We start from the raw sequence: 20,368 nt of genomic DNA on the forward strand, positions 1-20,368 counted from the left end.
TGAGAACATCTTTTGTTTCTCTTGTTTAAATGCATCATAATTTTTCACACTTCTCTCAAATATCCTAAATCTCCAGCAAGGACGACCAAAGCTTCTTCAGCATAACCTTGTAGCTAAAATCCTTACTTTCAGGAACTCTTCTGATAAATCTCTTCCACACCCTCTCAAATACTGTTTCTTTGCACAGTTGATGCTAATGTCTTACCTGGAGTGTAGACAGTTGTTTCCATGCTCCTGGGTAGACCAAGTTCAGTTTAAGTTTGTTATTATTCAGGAAGAGCTCCTTCAATTTTGTCATTCTTGAGAGCGAGCGTTTCGGAATTGAGTTAATTTCATTTTCCTTCAGCTTCAATATGTGCAAATTCTTTGGCAGACCACTGGGCACTACATTCAGATTATTTCCAGAAAAATCCAAAGATTCAAGCAACCTCATTTTCCGGAATGCTTCTGGGTGGATTTTGGGACTCGTTAGTTTGTTGTAACTTAGGTTAAGTTCTGTCAAAAAGTACGTGTAAGCAAAATCATTCCTGGAAATTTCTGAGATCTGATTATGGAGAATCATTAATGTCTTCACCCGTCGTGGTAAGCCACTTGGGATTCTTTCAAGCATGTTATTGTAGAGATGAAAGGTATGGAGCTTTTTAAGTCCCTTGAATGCAAGTGGTGAAATTGCTTTTGCCTTTATCTTGTTATTATGAAGCAAGAGGTATTCAAGATGCTTTATCTGTGTCAACCGGTTAGCAGGTATTGATTTGATGGCATTTTTCTCCAAGTGGAGAAGGATAATATTTCGAGGTAACCCACATGGTATTTGAGTCAGATTGTTGCTCGACAAATCCAGGTATTCCAAGCTTGACAGTTTCCTTAAGTCAACAAGAACACGGATAATGTACATTTCTACATATGCTACAGCAGTCTATTTATTAGTGGAATTAGGACAGCCCCCAAAATGGCTTGAGGTACAACTTAGCTGCAAGCCATTTTTGTCACCTTGTATTGCTTTAGGAAGCACAGAGAATGACTGGATGAAGAATACTAACTGGGATAGTTTTGGATGACTGTTGATTTAAAAATGTTTAATCAAATTAAAAAAGGTATCCAGTGATGATGACACTGGACTGTTAAACAACTGCCTCTCTGTACCCTGACTTGCATCTAAATCTGTTCACCGAAAAGTACATTAGTGCCTAGTAAATGATTCTGTTTTAAAATCGCCAAGTTCCTCCTCAGCCTTACGGCACCAAAATCTCTGAAACTTTCTGCAATTCTCAAAACATTACTCAACCAGATCTGACCTTTTGTGAATATTTGCCATAGATGTCTGTGGCTTCACCTAGTCCAAGCAATGAAATCTGTCTTTGCATCTCTCTTCCACTGGTTCTTCCCTTACTGAACTCCGGGGAAAAAAAAAAACAAAGAAATTTGAATCGCTCTTTTGGCACTCCACATTCTAAAAAGAGCATCCCCTTCCTGCTCTGAAACCTATGCAGAAATTAATGCATTATTTGTCTTCCATGTGCTTGATTCATAATGCACAGCAATTTGCAATATAAAACAGCTATTTTGTTCAAGAGTGGTGATAGGTCAGTGGGGGTGTAAATAAATTGAATATATTTCACCTGTGAGGTGGGAAGAAATATACTTCCCCCCCCCCCCCCCCAATTAGGACAGAATAGTGATATGATTCAAAACAGGAGATTCCTGGGTTTGCAAAAACAAAGAAATTTGCAAAACAGCATCAAGAATTTCTGGAAAATCTTTAGTCAAGGACGCAACTGTAGAAAAATGTTACATTTTACAGCATAGAATGAAAACGTTTGCAACTACTGTCCGCTAAACATGCAAAATCCTTACCAGAATGTTTCATTGTCCATTCCTTCATTAGTTATGTAATTATTATGAAGGTAAAGTTCACGGAGATTTGAAAGATTATCAAATGCACCTTTTGGAATCTTTTCTAGTTTATTGTTCTGTAACCATTGAAATAGGAAGAGAAAGCAATTAGGTAAAATTTTGTTGAACTTGAAATAGTAGTTCACTGTTTTTAAAATGATTTTCACATACTTTTAAATGTAATCTGAACAGTCCTTTTGGCAAATTCTTGGGAACATACTTCAGGAAATTACTGGACATGATTAATATTCCAACACCGTCAGATCCATTAAACATATGATCAGGTAATCCTGCATCTGCAAGTTTATTGTTATGAAGATAGACAGATCTATGGAATTAAGAATAAATAAGTTTTAAAAAATTGACATCTGATTTGATTTGTAACATTCAATAACATTTTTATATTATCATGAAAACAGAAAGGAAAAAAAAAATTTCAAATACATTTGAAGCCTTATTCCAGATCATTCCAAACTTGTATTTAAACCGACCCAGATGTTCTTCTTTCTCTTTCATACACTATATATTTGTCAGAATATTTGTAAGAGTGGGCCATCTTGCTCTTTGAGTCTTCTTTGTCATTCACCAAGATTGTGGCTAGGATTCTACCTCAATGGTATTTTCCTGCCCCATCTCTTTATCTTTTCTCCAGAATCTATCAGTTTTAATTGAACATAATGATGCAACATAGCTACCCAGTCTGGAGAATTCCAGATACTCTACCCTGTGGCGGAAGGAAATTCTTTTCGTCTCAGCCTGACATGGCCTACTGCTAACTCTAAAATTGTTACCCCTGGTTCAATAACCCTTGATGAGAGGAAACATCCTCCCTGCATCCAACGTTGGACAAATTTCATGACTTTCATTGAATCCTCCTCTCAATCGACTTAAAGTCCACTCAATCTCTCCACTGTAGCAAACCCACTATACCTGGAGCCAGTCTGATAGAGATTTGCTGCACTCCCTCTATGAAACATCTAACACTGACAACAAATTTTTTCAAAGGTTTGCTTCCTGTAAACAAATTGGGGATTATGATAGACAACTTCAAGATGAATACAAAGATCATTTCCGATTTGCTGTATCACGTAGGAAGTTGGAGAAATATTAAATTAACTTTGATTGTATTTAGCATGTTTAATCGCATAATGATGCTGACAGATTGTGGTTCGTTCAACTGACACAAAAATGTTTTGCTGCTGCTTTTTGTTTGTACTGAGCATCTAATTCCTCTTGTGTCAGTGTCCAATAATAGTCGGCCAGTATTGATGGATTCTGATACCACTTTTCCAGGGTCGCAATGTCCTGGTGAAACCTTTTACTATGTTTGTCACTGGCTGCACCAAGATCAGCAGGGAAGAAGTCAAGTCCATAAATGCTATTGTTAAGTACACTCACTATGCTATTGCCAAAAGAATGTATATATCAACATGCATTCAATCTACATCAATGTAAGGCACAGCATCTGTATATGTAAGGTGCTATTATAGCCTGTCTGCATCTATCCTGATTGAGCATGCCTAGATTGATTGCATAGCATGCCCAGCTTGGATTGACTAAAGTAGCTTGTTTTGTGGGCAATATACTAGTAGACTAAAAATATGACAGGGAATCTCAAAAATAGGTTATACTATATCTAAAAATGGTACGTGATAGGAAAATTGTAAGGCGGTTTTTGTGAATAGCAGCCCAAAATCCATAAAATACACTCAAAAATGTTCAAGCAGCAAAATCTTTGTTGTCCAGTGTAATTTTTTTTAGGTAAGGAGACCAAAACAGAATGCAGTACTCCAAGTACACTCTCTGCAAAGCCCTCCATAATAATAGGAAGACATCCTTACTTGTGCATGGTATAAAACTATTCTAGTTCATAAAGCAGATAAAATAAGTTTTTAAACTTTTGCATGGTTTAAAATGTAGCATAAAAAATACATTGCATTAACACAGTGCATTTTCTGAATGACCCCAAATTCTTTGCATCCAATTAACTGCCAAAAATGTTGTAATATTGAATAATTTGCAATAGTAACAAGATTACTTTTTTGAAGCTAAATTTCCTTGTTTTATTTTCCCAGCTTGCTTCCTCTCCTCCTGAGTATGTCTGTCAGCTGTGGCTCAGTTGGTAGCACTCTTAGGACAGAAGGTTGTCGCTCCAACTTCCTCTTCACAGGCCGAGACAAAGTTGTTCAGGCAGGGACTGCAGAACTGAGGGAGTGCTGGACTATGGAATGTGCTGAGACAATGAAACAAGGGCCCATTTACTCCATCAAGTTGCTGAAGATATTATGGTTAGAAAATCATCCCCAGTTTTTAGCCAATATTTTCCTTTCTTCCAACAACAATGTAAGAAATGATCTAGCCATTATCACAGAATTATTCATGAGAGATTACTGTGCTTCTCCATCCCTGAGCCACAACAGTCACTACATTTCACCGGCTGAAATCTACTTTGGGATATGCTGGAGTTGTGATTTAAATGCAAGCCTTTATTTCTCCATGGGTCTCAGTCAACCCCCCCAATGTCCTGCGCAAACATGATCAATGACTTCTGACAGAATTATAAATGACACAGCCATAGAATAATGTTGACTTGGGTCCTCCTACAATAGATGAAGCATAGCTAGATGATAATTCAGAACAAGATGAGGAACTAAGGCCACTACAATAGTTCAATGCCACCAGAGTTAGATTTCTTGCCCAATTTGACAAGTAATCTTAGCGGAGAGAGTTTTGCCATAAACACTCAATATTACAACTATCATTTACACTATTATTTTTGTTTAGTACTACTCCAAATACATATAACATAACATAACAATTACAGCACGGAAACAGGCCATTAGGCCCTTCTAGTCCGCACCGAACCAAACACCCCTTTTTAGTCCCACCTCCCTGCACAATGCCCATAACCCTCCATCTTCTTCTCATCCATATACCTGTCCAACCTTTTCTTAAATAATACAATTGACTCCGCCGCCACTATTTCTCCCGGAAGATCATTCCACACGGCTACCACTCTCTGAGTAAAGAAGTTCCCCCTCATGTTACCTCTAAACCTCTGCCCCTTAATTCTTAACTCATGTCCTCTTGTTTTAAACTTTCCTCCTCTTAACGGAAATAGTCTATCCACATCCATTCTGTCTATCCCTTTCATAATCTTAAATACTTCTATCAAATCCCCTCTCAACCTTCTACGCTCCAAAGAATAAAGACCCAATCTGTCCAATCTCTCCCCATACTCCAGATGCTTAAACCCAGGCAACATTCTGGTAAACCTTCTCTGCACTCTCTCCACTCTGTTTATATCCTTCCTATAATTAGGCGACCAGAACTGCACACAGAACTCCAAATTAGGCCGCACCAACGTCTTATACAATCTCAACATCACCTCCCAACTCCTATATTCCATGCAATGATTGATAAAGGCCAGCATACTAAAAGCCTTCTTCACCACCCTATTCACGTGAGTTTCTACCTTCAGGGAACGATGTACCGTTACTCCTAAATCTTTCTGCTCTTCTGTATTCCTCAATGCTCTCCCATTTACCACGTATGTCCTATTCTGATTCTTCTTACCAAAATGAAGCACCTCACACTTATCAGCATTAAATTCCATCTGCCATTTTTCAGCCCACTTTTCTAAGCAGCCCCTTCATTATCCACTATTCCACCTATCTTAGTATCGTCTGCATATTTACTAATCCAATTCACCACCCCATCATCTAGATCATTAATGTATATAACGAACAACAATGGGCCCAATACAGATCCTTGAGGCACACCACTGGTCACCGGCCTCCAACCTGACAGACAATTATCCACTACCACTCTCTGGCCTCTCCCTTTCAGCCAATGTTCAATCCATTTGACTATCTCAAAATTTATACCTTTGGATGCTTTTAAAAATCCAACTTCCCGATGGTTTGATTCTTCCTAAGTTAATCATTGCATATAAAGCATTGTAACACACTTCATCCAGAAACATTTGCTTTTGAGTAGAGTAAGCTTTTTGTTATAATATTTTATTTAAAATGAAGGGTTTAATATGAGATATCTGTATTAATGAAAATACCTGGTGCTATTCCTAAAGGTAATCTTTCCTTGTTTTTATCACCTGCTCTGTTTCCTAGTCAAGCTGTGGCTACGCAGATGCTGGGTGACCAAAGAGACGTGCCATCTGACCTTGTAGAAAACTACACTGAGTATTTCCTCACAACATGCTATAGTTTGAGGGCTGGTAGAATAAGACTTGTTGACGATTAAATGATGGTGCTTGAGCACTGGGTCTTTCCATTTGTAACCTGGACAGTAATTTTTAGAAGATACTTTCACATCTAATTTCTCTGACAATTAACATTGGCCCAAAGCTCTCTACTTCAATTGACTGGAAGCTACTGCTAAATGATGGCAAAGAAATCTTGCATCTTTAGGAGTTCATTCTTTCCTGATGCAGTTCTGGGGTAGAAACAGTTCAAGGCAACATTTGTTCTAATAGTATTATCGAGTCACTCTTAATTGGGATTTACATGGTGAAATGCATAAAGACAAAGACCACAGAACAATGGACAGGGTCACACAATATGATTGACTACAAGTATGCTGATTTGTGCAAGGCCCGATGACACTGGTGGAACTCCATCACCACACATGCTAGAGCTTCAAAGGGGAGAAATGGGGAGGGGGATGGGTGTGGGGATCCACCCTAGTTAGTGATGACAGAAGGTCTGTTTTAAAAAAAGCAATTTTACTATCCTCTCATTTGTTCTGTGACATATGTGTTCATTAATTCACAAGACAAATCATACCTTAGATTTGGCTTCTGCCCAAAAGTGAGGGGATAGATCTTTGTAAGATAATTGGCTGCAAGGTCTGCACTAATCAAGGTTTGCGGCAGGTATTTTGGAGCAACTGTCAGCTGAAAAATATTCAAGAGACAATCAGTAGATTGTTGGTCTGAATGGTTAAATTAATGCAAACTTAACTCTGAATTACATACAAAAATTCTTCATGATGACTGGCCCCCTTCATGGACCAATCAATTATCATTTGAATAAATCACTGCCTATCATTAAGAAGCAACATTTGTGGTGAAAAAAGCTTGAATTATCAAGGCATTCCAGTTATCAATCAAAGATTCTCAGTAAGGGCAGAAAATGCTAAGAAGAGCTGTGGCAAGAGATACAAAGTTTCCATTTCAGCTTCATGACAAAGTCATGAACTTGAAACGTTGATTCCAGAGATGCTGCCTTACTAAGTACTGTCAATGCATTTTGTTATTATTATATTTCAAATCTCCAACATCTGCAGTATTTTTAATTTGAAGGACTTCCGTATAATTAATACACATTAGAAATGTTAAAATAACCACATTATAGGCATTTCAATTTCTTTAAATTTTACAAGTACTTACCAGTATTCTTATGAGCTTGTGTCTTGAAAACTCAATTTCTTACTGGGCTCAAGGAAGGTCAGGTTCACTTGAATATCTCACCACATTTTGAACCTTTTAAGGATTATTTTAACGTTACCCCCCCACCCCCCACCCGGATCAGAAAATAATAGGCTCTGATGAGCTTCACTGACAGCTTCAGACTTCACTCTCATGGCAAATAATAATTGGGTGCAGTGTAAAACAAGCAGCCAATCAGAGTTGGTTGGCTTCCCACCATATGTGAGAGGTTAAAATTACTCTTAATTCTGAATGTTACTAACTTCATCCGTAATTCACATGTCATTGGACAATCATGGGATTCTGTTTAATCCCTCTTTAAAGATTCCTATTGTACTTATTATCACCTCAGGTGGGATAAAGCAACTTGGCCAAGATCACTCTGTGTTGCTCATCAGACAAGCTATCACAACCAGTGAAGAACAAAACTCAACAGTATCATAGTGTTACTCAACACAGAATAGGTCCAATTCATCCAAGGTGATATCACCTAAATAAATTACACAGTTGCCTGCATTTGGGACCTATGCCTCCACAGCTTTCCTATCCACCTGTCCAAGTATATTTTAAACCTTGTAATTGTACCTTCCTCTTCCACTTCCCTTGGCATGTAACGACCACCATGTGAAAATCTGGTCCTCCAGATCCCATTTAAATTATTTTTTGCCCTTGCATCTTAAAACCATGATCACCCGACATGGTAGAAATGGAATTAAATTTTACAAAGAATACTTCATTGTTGCCAACTTTAAGGCCTTTTTTTTTATCTTCCTCTTTAGACAAGTTAACTGATAATCCAATATTTAAACATAGTTTGAGAATATGGGTGCAATTTAGAAGGTTTTTTAGATTTCAGAATTTTCCCCTTGCTAGTCCTATTATACCTAATCATCTTTTTTTTAACCGTATTGCACGATACAGCTTTTAAGGATTGACACAGATGGGGATTTAATATTTTAAAGCCCTTTTTATTCAAAATAATTTTGCTTCTTTTAAATTTAACATCAAACATGCATTTTTTTTAGATATTTACAAGTTAGAGATTTTGTTCAATCTCATATCCCTGACTTACCGCAAATTCCCGAGGCGAAAATTCTTGATTTACTTTTTGATTTACAACTTTCTCATAAAGGATCAATATCTCTTATTTATAACAATTTGCTTGATTTAAGAATGGCCTCATTAGTTAAGATCAAGAGAGACTGGGAACAGGATTTGAATCTTTCATTTTCTGATGAGGTTTGGGATTCCATTTATAATTTGATTAATACGACCTCCTTTTGTGCATGACATTGCTTATTGCAATTTAAAGTGGCCCATAGAGTACATATGACTAAAATTCAATGATCTAATTTTTACTCTGATATAAACCCTCTATGTTACAAATGTAAAACTCCTGAAGCTTCTTTGATTCACATGTTTTGGACTTTCCCTAGTTTAGAAACATTTTCGAAAAATATTTTTCAAACATTACTGGTGATTCTTAAGGTTAAATTGGAACCTTGCCCTTTAATTGCTCTTTTCAAATCATTTCAAGAAGATGATGTTTTACTGATTTCAACTCAAAACCAATTTTTTTTACTTCATTGATGGCCAGATGTGCAATTGATTAAATGGAAAGACAATACTCCACCGAGACACACACACACACACACAAAGTGGCTAAATGATATTATGGCTTGTTTAAGTTTAGAAAAAAATTAGAGATGAAATTAAAGATTAATATACTAATTTCATAAAGACGTGGAGTCATTTTATCGAACATTACCACAATCTAAAGTTTCAGGGTTGTTGTACCCTTTGATACTGTGGTGTCTATTTCCAGGTCGTCATCATTTGATACCCACATATTAGTTTTTTTCCAACCTTGTATCGTAGTAGGGATTTTGAATCAACAGGGCTGTTTTTTTCCTTATAATTGGTATTCCTCACATAATTGTACTATTTAATTTCTGTATTATTGTAAACCTCAATAAAATAAAACTAGGGTCTACTTTTAAATTCCCCCATCCTGGTAAAATAAGGTGACTGTCTACCTTATCTATATCCCTCATGATTTTATAAACTCCTATGAAAATTACTCCTCAGCCTCCTTTGCTCCATAGAAAATAACCCGTCTATGATTTCTCTCTAACTAGAGCCCTCCAGTCCCAGTAACATGCTTAAGAATCTTCTTTACACCTCCTCCAGATTAATTGCATACTTCCTGTAGTGTAGCAACCAGACCTGCACAAAGTACTCCAAGTGTGATCTTACCAACTCTTGTACAGCTGTCATGAGCCCTATCTTCTATAGTTAATGCCCCGATCAATAAGGCATGCACAGCCTATATCTTCACCAGGAAACTAGGTGTCGGGAGTGGTGCTGGCCGCTGCTGATGAGGCTCGTGAATGCCATGATGCTTGTACACAAAAGCCCAACACCTTGCTCTCTCTTACCACAGATGCATCTGTCAGAGCTGTGGGAGCAGTGTTAGAACAAGAAGTCTGTGGGCAATTGGAAAGTTTGGCATTTTTTCCAGCTAAACTGTCACCGGCTCAGGCAAAGTGTAGTACATTTGGTCGAGAACTCTTGGCCATTTATCTCACAGTGAAACATTACAGCTTTATATTGGAAGGTCGTCCTTTCACTATTTATACAGACCATCAGACATCTCTATTTGCCCTGAGAGATTCGGCACTTGGACTTCATCCTACAATTTTCATTGGATATACGGAACATCCGAGAAAAAGCAAATGCTGTGTCCAATGTCCTGTCTAGGCGTGACATTGACACCTTACATACAACTACTACCATCGATGCACAGCACACTGATCCAAATCTCATCCGGTATCGCTGGATCAACTCTGGACTCCATCTTCAAGATGATTTTACCACACGAAGGTCTAGGCCTTTTATGCCGACGGTTACAAGGTGGGAGATTTTTAAGTCTCTCCACAATCTATCGCATCCTGGCAGAACAGCAACAATTAAACTAGTTACAGAATGTTTTACCTGGCCTCATGTTCAATGGGAAGTTAGATTATGGGCAAGGACCTGTTTGCCATGTCAACACTTTAAAGTCTCCAGACACATGAAATCCAAGCTGGTGGATTTTATTGTTCTGGATTCCCATTTCCAGCATGTGCATCTAAACTTGATAGGTCCGCTTCTGACATTTCAGGGAAATATTTATCTGTTCAAGTGAGAAGACCAAACTACCAGGTGGCAGGAGGCCATTCCTATCACAGACATCTCTGCGGAGATGGTCCGCTAGGGCTTTTATGGATTGTTGGAGTCCATCTTTTGGTGTTCGGGTCTCTATTACAAGAGATCGAGGGTCTCAGTTTGCGTCAACGTTGTTCTGAGTTCCCACTGACCTTCTGGGCACTACCCGTATTCGCACTATGGCTTACTATCTGCAGGCCAACGGACGATGAGCATTTCCATCGACAATTGAAGGAGCATTAACAGCAGGTGGTGATGCATCTTCGTGGAGCGAACGTCTGCCCATGGTTCTTCTTGGATGTTCAGCAGCAGAGCTAATTTAACCTTACCGCTTGGTAACAGGACAGTTCTAATCAGTCACCTCCTTGTATGGCTCGGAGGCTGGAGGTGTGGGGTGCGGTCGCCTACTTACCTTCGTCGGGAGTGATGCTGGCCGCCACTGATGATGTAAGCAATGCGAAGCGCAGTGGTAATAGCACGCATGCACGGGTTTGTTAAGCGTCAGTATATGGGTGATGGATCTCAGGTGTAGGAAGATGAGAGTGAGCGTGGTCAGAATTACCCGTGTGGCAGGGAGCCAATGAGAAGGTCAGAGGAGTTTAACTGGGTGGTTTGGAGAGTTGAAGAATGCAATGTGGTGTCCCGTGAATAATAAAAGAAAGTCGACTTCACGGTGTGCTGAAAGAAACGAGTGCGTGTACTCTTGATTTGTTTGTAAGCTGTGGTAAATCAGTGCCATTACATAGGAACTTGTATCCCTGATCAATAAAAGCACCCAGGGTCCAGTCATTCACTAAGAATGTCCTGCCCTGGTTAAATTTTATAAATGCATCCCTTCATACTTGTCCAGTTTCCCATTGCATTATATAGGAACTTGTATCCCTGATCAATAAAAGCACCCAGGGTCCAGTCATTCACTGAGAATGTCCTGCCCTGGTTAAACTTTATAAATGCATCCCTTCATACTTGTCCAGTTTCCCATTGTTATAAACTTAGACAACTTACTTCACTGTCCATTGTACTATCAATTTTGATATCATCAACAAATTTACAAATTATGCCAACTACATTTGCATGCAAATCTTTGACATGGATGACAAACCACCCTGTACCAATCCCTGCAACGCACCAGTGGTCGCAGGACTCCAGATGGCAAAACAACCCTCAACTACAGCCCTATACCTCCTACTACTGAGACAATTTTGTATTTTATCCTTGCTTTTAGAATAATGGAAATTATCACCAAAGTTGCACTCACTCTACATGATTTTGCACAAGTTTAATTCTCTCTATCTTCTCAATGTTTAACCAAACAAAGGTACATTAGTGAAGGACCAATGTAAATGGGTGGTTGACAGTCAGTAGGGACTTGGTGGGCAGAACAGGCTGTTTTTATGCTACCCTCCTCTATGACTTGATGGTTCTGATTGACACAAAATCTATAATTGCTAATATATATTTCACAATTGGCTGGATCTTCCTCAGTTTCTGGAACTGCCAGATTTTACCTGCCTTTTTTGGATGGAGGCTTGGAGCTGGAGTGCTGCAGGATGGGCAACAGTGGCTACCCCTCCACCATCAGACCCTTCAACAACAAACTCAATCAGGGACTTACTTATGGACTCTTACTTTTGCACTTTATTGATTTTTATCTCTCTCGGTATTGCAGTTTGTTGACATCCATCTATTTATTTACATGTATACTTACAGATTTTTTTGCCCTACCAAGCAGTGGTAATTTTGCCTCTCCCACAGGGAAGAGAATGTCAAGGTTGTATTCTGAAGCTGCCTTTGGATCTGCACCAGGTTAATGTAAAATCACTCTAACTGACACACTCATTTCCAATGGCAGAAACAACAGCAAGCAGAGTCTGGAATGAATTTGGACTCAAATCTTATTGTCAAAAGGACCAATATAACTAAATTGTCCAAGAGAAATATGCTTTAATTTTGATCAGATACAATTTATGTTTTGATCGCAAGTAGTTATCAATCAACTAGCTCTTAAAATGTCCCATCTTCCTTCTTAAGTTAGCTCCACCACCAAAAATATGCACATCATTCCGATCTCTGAAAGCCAGTTAAATTCTACTTATTAGATGAAAATATAATTTTTTTCCCCTAGATCAGAACATGGAACAGTACAGGACAGGAACAGGCACATCAGCCCTCACATCTTTACCAACCAGAACATGGAGCATTACAGCACAGGGACAGGGACGTCAGCCCTCATGTCTGTACCAATCAGAACTTGGAACAGTACAGCATAGGAAAAGGCACGTCAGCCCTCACGTCTGTACCAACCAGAACATGGAGCAGAACAGCACAGGAACAGGCAAGTCAGCCCTCATGTCTGTACCAACCAGAACATGGAGCAGAACAGCACAGGAACAGGCACGTCGGCCCTCACGTTCGCAATAACCAGGATCATAGTTCAAAGTTCAGATTTATTGTCAAGAGTACATAAATAACATCACATACAACCCTGAGATTCTTTTTCCCGCAGGCCAGGCTGAATTTCTACATATCAGTAGTGCAAAAAACTGTACTCAAGAAAAATATGTATACAAAAGAGAGAAATGTAAGCAAAGAAAGAAACGTAAACAAAGTAACTGCAAACAGAAAACAAAATAAATATTCAGTAATAAATAATGTACCAAGTAAGAGTCCTTAAATGAGTCTCTGATTGAGTTGGTTGATTCGGAGTCTGTTGGTGGAGGGGTAGCAGGTTCAGGTTTATTTGGTGTCCAAATTAAACTAAAATTCTGCTGCATGTCATACATATCTCAAAACCCTCTTATTCATGTCTCTATCTTAAAGCCTCTTGAATATTACTATCATATCTGCTTTCACCACTAGTCCTGGCAACCCTTCCAGTCTACATGTAAAAAAAAAACACATGTCCAGCACTTTCCCCCTTCAACACAAGTATGTGAGATTTTCACCGCAGGGTAAAGATTCTGACTATCAACCTTATCTCTGCCACACAATTTTAGAATTTTCTATCAAGTCTTCCCTCAGTCTCTAGTGCTCCAGAGAAAATAATCAAAGTTTGGAAGACCTCTCCCCAGAGCTCAGACCATCCAATCCTGGTAGAATCCTGGTAAATCTATTCTGTACTCTTTCAAACTCTCCTCATCTTTTCTGCAATTGGACAAGCAAAATTACACAAAATAATGGAAGGGCGACCTAACCCAATTTTTATATACAGTACAATTCTGATTATACGAAATGGTCAAGACCGGGCCCATTTCGGATCATTTTCTTTCACAGAATTGGTCATTTTTTAAAAGGAGTAACAGCAAATCATTTGTAATAGGCTTAAACAACAGCAAACAACAAGATAAGACTTTCTAAGCATTAAAATATTGTTTAATTCTCATCAAAAAAAAATGCTGGCCACTACTGATCACCGACACCTCCCTATTGAGACCCCGCTCATGCCAGGAGCCCGAGGTCCGCTGCTGCCGGCGCCGGGAGCCTGACGTCCCCGGTGAGGTTTGCTCTGAAAAAATATTTGGATAAATGAGGATTTCTGATATGCTCGTTTACCTGAATTTTTTTTTTAAAGTTTGGTTAACTGAGGATTTTAGAGAATCCAATTTCAGATCATTGGAGTTGTACAGTAACTACAACAAGACTTCCTTACTCTTATACTCAATACCCTGACCAGGCATACCATATATCTCCTTTACCACATTATTCTGTAATCTTGGAGATGTTGTGCATAAGTAATTTAAATGACTATTTTATGGATTTCTGTTTAATAATTATTTAGAATTACAAAAATGGAAAGGCTATCAATATTCACCATTATTTAAAATACAAAAGGAATTGCAACGTCCAGTGGCTGCTCATATCAGCGAAGCGGAGTTGTACTAATTTCCATCTTTTCATGAAACTCTGCATTAAAATGTTAACAGTGGAAACTAGAAAGACTAATCAAAGGCCATTGAATTCTTAGATATAAACTCCACGGATTTTGAAAGAAAGGGAAATTCAGTGGTGTTGACATTTGTGTTGAAAATGATCCTGTCAGAATCCACATCAATGCTCAACCATCATGACCCCAAGACATTACTTTCAATATTTGCTTTACCCACGAGTATTTAATCTATTAGCAAGCAGATTAAAATAAATCACAGCAGCCATTGTTGAAAATGGGTAAAATTCCAAACCAATTCATGTATTCCTTGAAGCAGTAGTCAAAGGTGGTGCCTTAAAAAAGCAGCCTCTATCCTCAAGGATCCCCCACCACCCAGGCCACACCCTCTTCACTCTGCTACCATTGGAAAAAGGTACAGGAGCCTAAAGATGATCACACAGCGGCACAAGGACAACTTCTTCCCCACTGCCATCAAGTTCATGAATAATGAATGAACCAAAGATACTGCCTTACTTTTCGTGCACTCTTATTTTTCCTTTTTTTTTAAGTAATGTCATAAGATGGTTAGGATATGAAGGTTTTCACTCTGACGCTGCTGCAAAACATCGAATTTCATGACTTGTTCATGACAAAAAAAATTCTAATTTACATTTCCCACAGGCTTGTGATTACCTTGGCTTCCTCAAGACTGACTTGGACCATTAATTCTCACTCACTTGTACCAAACTGTGCTGGACTCTCTAACCACTATTTGTACAAAACATTCTTTTGGCTTAAAACCATTTGAGATATCCAGATACTGTACCATCTTCAGAGCCAAATAATGTGAACAGTTGGCCACAATTTTACCTGCTGTTTTATAGGATATCCTGTATATGTTTTACTCCCCAGCAAACAGCAGCATCATAAATGAAGCAATCATTTACTCCACCACTATCTTCAACTGGTTTGACAGAAGCTTTATATTTTGTCTCAGTACATTATCAGTAATTGCATCACAAACTGTACGTTTTCCCCAGGGCAAAATCATTTAAAGTGAGAAGGAGAAAGGTGATCTATGGGGCAAATATTTTGCACAAAGTGGCAGTGAAGGAAACAGATAATAGTGGGATTAAAAAAAAACTTTTCGATAAGCGCACGGATATGAAGGGAATGGAAGGATATCCAGGAGCAAGCAGCAGAGTTTTTGTTTCATTTGGACATCCTGTTCATGGGCTGAAGGGCTTGTTTTCTGTGCTGTACTGTTCTATGCCCAACATCTCCATCACGCTGTCTTTCATTGACTATACCAGCAAAGGTTTATAGTTACCAATACATTATCAATAAAGAAGAGATGTTGTTCCGAAAGGTGAGAATTTCAAAGGTTTTTATTAGTTCACTCCGATGTCTGATTTCAGATTTATTGACAGAGTATATACGGTACATGACATCACATACAACCCCGAGGTTCTTTTATCCTGCAGGCACAGCAGAATTATAACTAATTGGTCGTGCAAAAAAAATCTGCAGTGTAAACATGTAAACAAAGACTGTAAACAGATAACGAACATAAACAAACTGTGCAATTCAGAGAGAACATAAAGAAAATAAAGTGCACAAGTAAAAGTCCTTAAATGAACCCCTGATTAAGTTTGTGGTTGAGGAGTATGATAGAGGGTTAGCAGCTGTTCCTGAACCTGTTGGTGCGTGTCTAGTGGCACCTATACTTCTTTCCCGACGGCAGCAGCGAGAACAGAGTGTGTGCTGGGTGGTGTGGGTCTTTGATGATTACTGCTGCCCTCCGATGGCAGTGTTCCATGTACTCAATAGTGGGGAGGGTTTTTGTATGTGATGTCCTGGACTGTGTCCATTATCTTTTGGAGAGCTTTAAGCTCAGGGGTATTGGTATCCTCATACCAGACTATGATGCCAGTCAGCACACTTTCCATCACACCTCTGTAGAAATTTGCCAGGGTTTCTGGTGTCATAACAAACTTCCACAAACTCCTGAGGAAGCTGATGTGCTTTCTTCATGATGTCATTGGTGCATTGGGTCCAGGAAAGATCCTCCAACATAGTGACTTAATGATCATTGGATTGTATACCTCTGTCTTTCCTTTCCTGAATTCAACAATCAACTCCATAGTTTTGGTGTCATTGAGTGCAAGATTGTTGTTGCCAAGTTTTCAATCAATGTATCATCAATACTGAAATATTTCAATAAACGTGCTCAGTGAACAACAAATAGAGAAAATATATTTGCCGGTCCAGAAACTGCAATACTTTCTGGAAAAAGTTATACATGATTCATATTCCAATCATGTTACTGTGGAACATTCTCTGTACTCCTTGGTTGTCAGCCATATATTCTACAACTGCCACGAAATTGAAGCTCTTTCAGCATATTGAAACTATTTTTAATTTCCAGTAAACTACACTCAGTGCTTTCCCTTCCCCTATATTCCGCCACATAACCTCCCTCGGGCGACAGGGAGTCAGAGTCATACGACACACAAACAGCTCATTGAATCCACACCAACAATCAGGACCCATTAACACAGATCCAACATTGATCCCATTTTATTCTCCCCATACTCCCTCCAGATTATACAGTATCATCCACCAACACACCAAGAGCAATTTACAGTGGCCATTTAATCAATATTGTATTATAGCCAGTAGCTCGCATATATGCCAAGATGCAGCTCACTGTCCATTGCTATTCAGCTATCCAATTGACAGCATAGTTAAGGTGAAGGGTTCACTGTGTTAAGTCCAAGGGCAAACCCGTACTCCATCGCTCTGTACCATTGCCTAGTATGCTTCATCAAAGTCATGCCGACCTTCGATTTATTTGCAAATCATTTGACATTGGCAACATCAAACAATAACACATTTTGTTCATTGAACTAGATATTTTTTTGGTACCTGAAAACTCCTTGTGGCCTTCATTGAGACTTGAGAATAAGCCTTCAAAGCAACATCTTTGAGTGAATAGGAGTAAAATGATTCAACAGGAGTTAAGTAAACTGAAGAGAAGAAATTGTCACCTTTTCCAGTTCCCCAGATATTTCTGCACCTAAAGATCTTCCTTGCCCACCTGAATCATGGACAAGTGTAGCAGTGACTCAGTCTATTTTCACATCCAAATTTTACATTAGACCTCTGCTAACCAAGCACCACAAGATCTTCACTTATTTTGTTCATAAATCTGTTAATATCACAAGACAACTACACTTTACTGTCAAACCAATCATTCTTAATGTGTTCTTAGTGTATTGTTACAAATGTAGGTGGTCCTTTAATACCTGCCACTTCCTCCAGAACATAATGTATTAATACAAGGAAAAGGTGGCCACTCAGCCCCTTTGAGCCTGAATTCATCTATCTCAGCAGATTCTTCACACCTTCACCATATCCTATGACTTTTAATGTCCAGAAATCTATTGAAGATTAATCTATTGAAGCCAATATTGAGGGATAAAGTTAAGAGCTATGAACACATGCAGTAGCATGTATTTCTCAACCAAACTGTTGGAAGAACTCAGCAGGTAAGGCAGCATCCAGGGGCACAAATGGTCAGTCAACATTTCAGATCATCACCTTTTATTGCAACTAAAGTTAAAAGGGGGTAAGATTACATATATGAAGTTGAAATGAGCTGGGGAGGATACAAAAGGTAATAGGGTATTGGTCAAAAGATAAGAGAGGTGGAGACAGGAAAAGAGAGAGAGAAAGAGAGAGAAACCTTGAGAGGGAGGAGGAAAATAAGGAAGAGGTGCAAGAAGAGATGGAAACAGTGGAACCAGATAGAGGAGAAAGTTTAACCTAAATTAGAAAAATCATATTCGTGTCGTTTGGTTTAAGGCTGTTCTGTATGAATATGATGTGTTGATTCATTTGCATCTTCAGTTTACTTTTGGCCTCTCTCTGATCATATGGATAAGGCAGAGGACAGGCATATCATAATTGAAACGATTCACTACAAGAAGCTCAAGCCTAGCCCACAAATGTTTGCAGGTGCTCGGCAAAATGCTCAACCATTTTGCATTTGGTCTCATCAACGTGGCGGAGGCCACACCAATTACTCCAAATGCAATAGATTAGGTTGGACGACGTGCATGTCAAGCTCTACCTCACCTGGAAGTTCCATTCATGGCCCTGGATAGATACGAGACGCGAGATGTAGGAATGTAGGACAAGTTTTGCACTTTGTGTTTCAGCATATATTTTCCTCTTGCTTTGTGTCAGTTTTTCACTTTTCCTTGATTTGATCTCCATGACACCATATGTGAACATGGGAGCATCTGATCAACCTACTCTAGGAGCACCCTGACAGGAAAAAAAAAAATCCAGTGCTTATTTTTCTGCTGATGTTTTACTTTCTAGGCAGAATTCTCCAGCCTCCACCCAATAGTCCCACATCAACATGACTAAGGTCAGCATTGTACGCGTATGGACAGATTGCTGAACCACTGTTTTATGACTGCTCAGGATTTAATGGAGGAAAAATTCACATGAACTGAGAACATGATAAAATAGCTTGATCTGATTTTTATAATTATTTAAATGAATCTAATTTTAATGTTGAACAAATGGATTATAATCAATTTTAAATAACATTTCTCAACATTCATAATAATGGAAGGATAATTAGTGCTATTAACCAAGCTGTTATCAATCATTAGTCATCTGAGAGTGAGACAGTTATTTCAAAGTCTTGCAGTACTGGTCATTAAAGCTCTATGAGGCTCTTCCAAATTCATTTCAAATTCATAACTATTATATCACAAATTCTTATCCATGCAAAGCTTACATTTGATGAAGGTAGAATGTTATGACATGCTTGTAACTTAATTAATGAAATAAACTCAGATAATCTTCTACATGTTTAAAATAACCAAAATATTTTACCTTATTGTTCGCCAGGTATAAATAATGCAAATTCTTAAGAGAACTTAATGCATCATCGGGTAGCCCTTCAGAAAGTCAAATAAGGAAAATTCAATCATCTTTGACATTGGAATTGCTTAATTCATCATCATATCTGAAAATGTGTTATTATAAACCTGATTATTTTAACTTTCAAATAATGCCAGTTTTTTTTTTTGTTGCATTAAAATATCATTGCTTTCATTGATCCTTTCAGGATTTCCCAGTGAAATAGTTCCCAATAAAAGATGTCTGCAAGGTAAGTAGAAATGAATAAGTTTGTTTTTTCTTCAAATATATAATTTTCTTGCTTTTGGATGAACCAGGATGATGGGTAGAAACTCTCACAGCTGTAAATATTTCCTCAGATAACCAAGAGAAACAGTTTTTACCTAAACAGGGAAGATCCAAAATAGTGATGGTTTTAAGGATTGCATTCCAACAGATGCTCCATCCATATTTTGGGGTATTTTCTGCACAAGCGGCCTCAGTATTTGTTCTCTATCGACTTCAGTGCAGCAGAGCAGTTACAAGGGTATAAATCACTAATATTTAATATTTGCTTTAATTGTGTGAGGTCACTTAAGTATTGTACAGGCCCTCGAGCAGTCGTGGGAGCAGCTTCTTTCAAAGGGTTCCTGCCCAACTACAAACACTTTTGCAAGTGCTGACTGCAACACTAACTCTGTCTGTACATCCAGAGCCAAATGAAAAATGGGATACAGGACATGGAGTCCTAATTTCAATGTTGTGAATTTACAAAAGAGATTGGGTGCAATGGAATCATTGATACAAAATTGTAATCATATTGCTTTTCATTCAGGTGAATACAAGATGTTAGGGTTCTTCTATTATCCTTTTCCTATCCCTGCATTTTTCATTTAATCATAATTATGTGCTGCATTATAGTCTCATTTGATGTCATCTTTTTTTTCTTTACAACCTTTTATTAATTGTATTATAGGTAAACAATACAAAGGAGAATAGGAATAGATAATCAAGAAGAGAAAAATATCACTATC

The 20,368-nt window shown here is 38.4% G+C and overlaps 1 protein-coding gene and 1 long non-coding RNA gene across 2 annotated transcripts in view; one reads left to right on the forward strand and one right to left on the reverse strand.

Moving 5' to 3' along the window:
- The window catches only part of podn (podocan), a 37,866-nt gene that overhangs the window by 9,243 nt on the left and 8,255 nt on the right, over positions 1 to 20,368 (reverse strand). Inside the window, exons 3-7 of the mRNA XM_069938479.1 lie at positions 19,329 to 19,393; positions 6,699 to 6,808; positions 2,065 to 2,221; positions 1,855 to 1,970; positions 206 to 863 (exon numbers count right to left, since the gene is read on the reverse strand). Coding sequence (XP_069794580.1) covers positions 206 to 863; positions 1,855 to 1,970; positions 2,065 to 2,221; positions 6,699 to 6,808; positions 19,329 to 19,393 — 1,106 coding nt within the window. The remainder of the gene's footprint in view (positions 1 to 205; positions 864 to 1,854; positions 1,971 to 2,064; positions 2,222 to 6,698; positions 6,809 to 19,328; positions 19,394 to 20,368) is intronic.
- Positions 544 to 20,368, forward strand: part of LOC138763767 (uncharacterized) — a 30,341-nt gene continuing 10,516 nt past the window's right edge. Inside the window, exons 1-2 of the long non-coding RNA XR_011357772.1 lie at positions 544 to 629; positions 19,564 to 19,605. This is a non-coding gene — a long non-coding RNA (uncharacterized lncRNA). The remainder of the gene's footprint in view (positions 630 to 19,563; positions 19,606 to 20,368) is intronic.

This window comes from Narcine bancroftii, chromosome 5 (assembly GCF_036971445.1).
Source record: "Narcine bancroftii isolate sNarBan1 chromosome 5, sNarBan1.hap1, whole genome shotgun sequence".
Lineage (NCBI taxonomy): Eukaryota > Metazoa > Chordata > Chondrichthyes > Torpediniformes > Narcinidae > Narcine > Narcine bancroftii.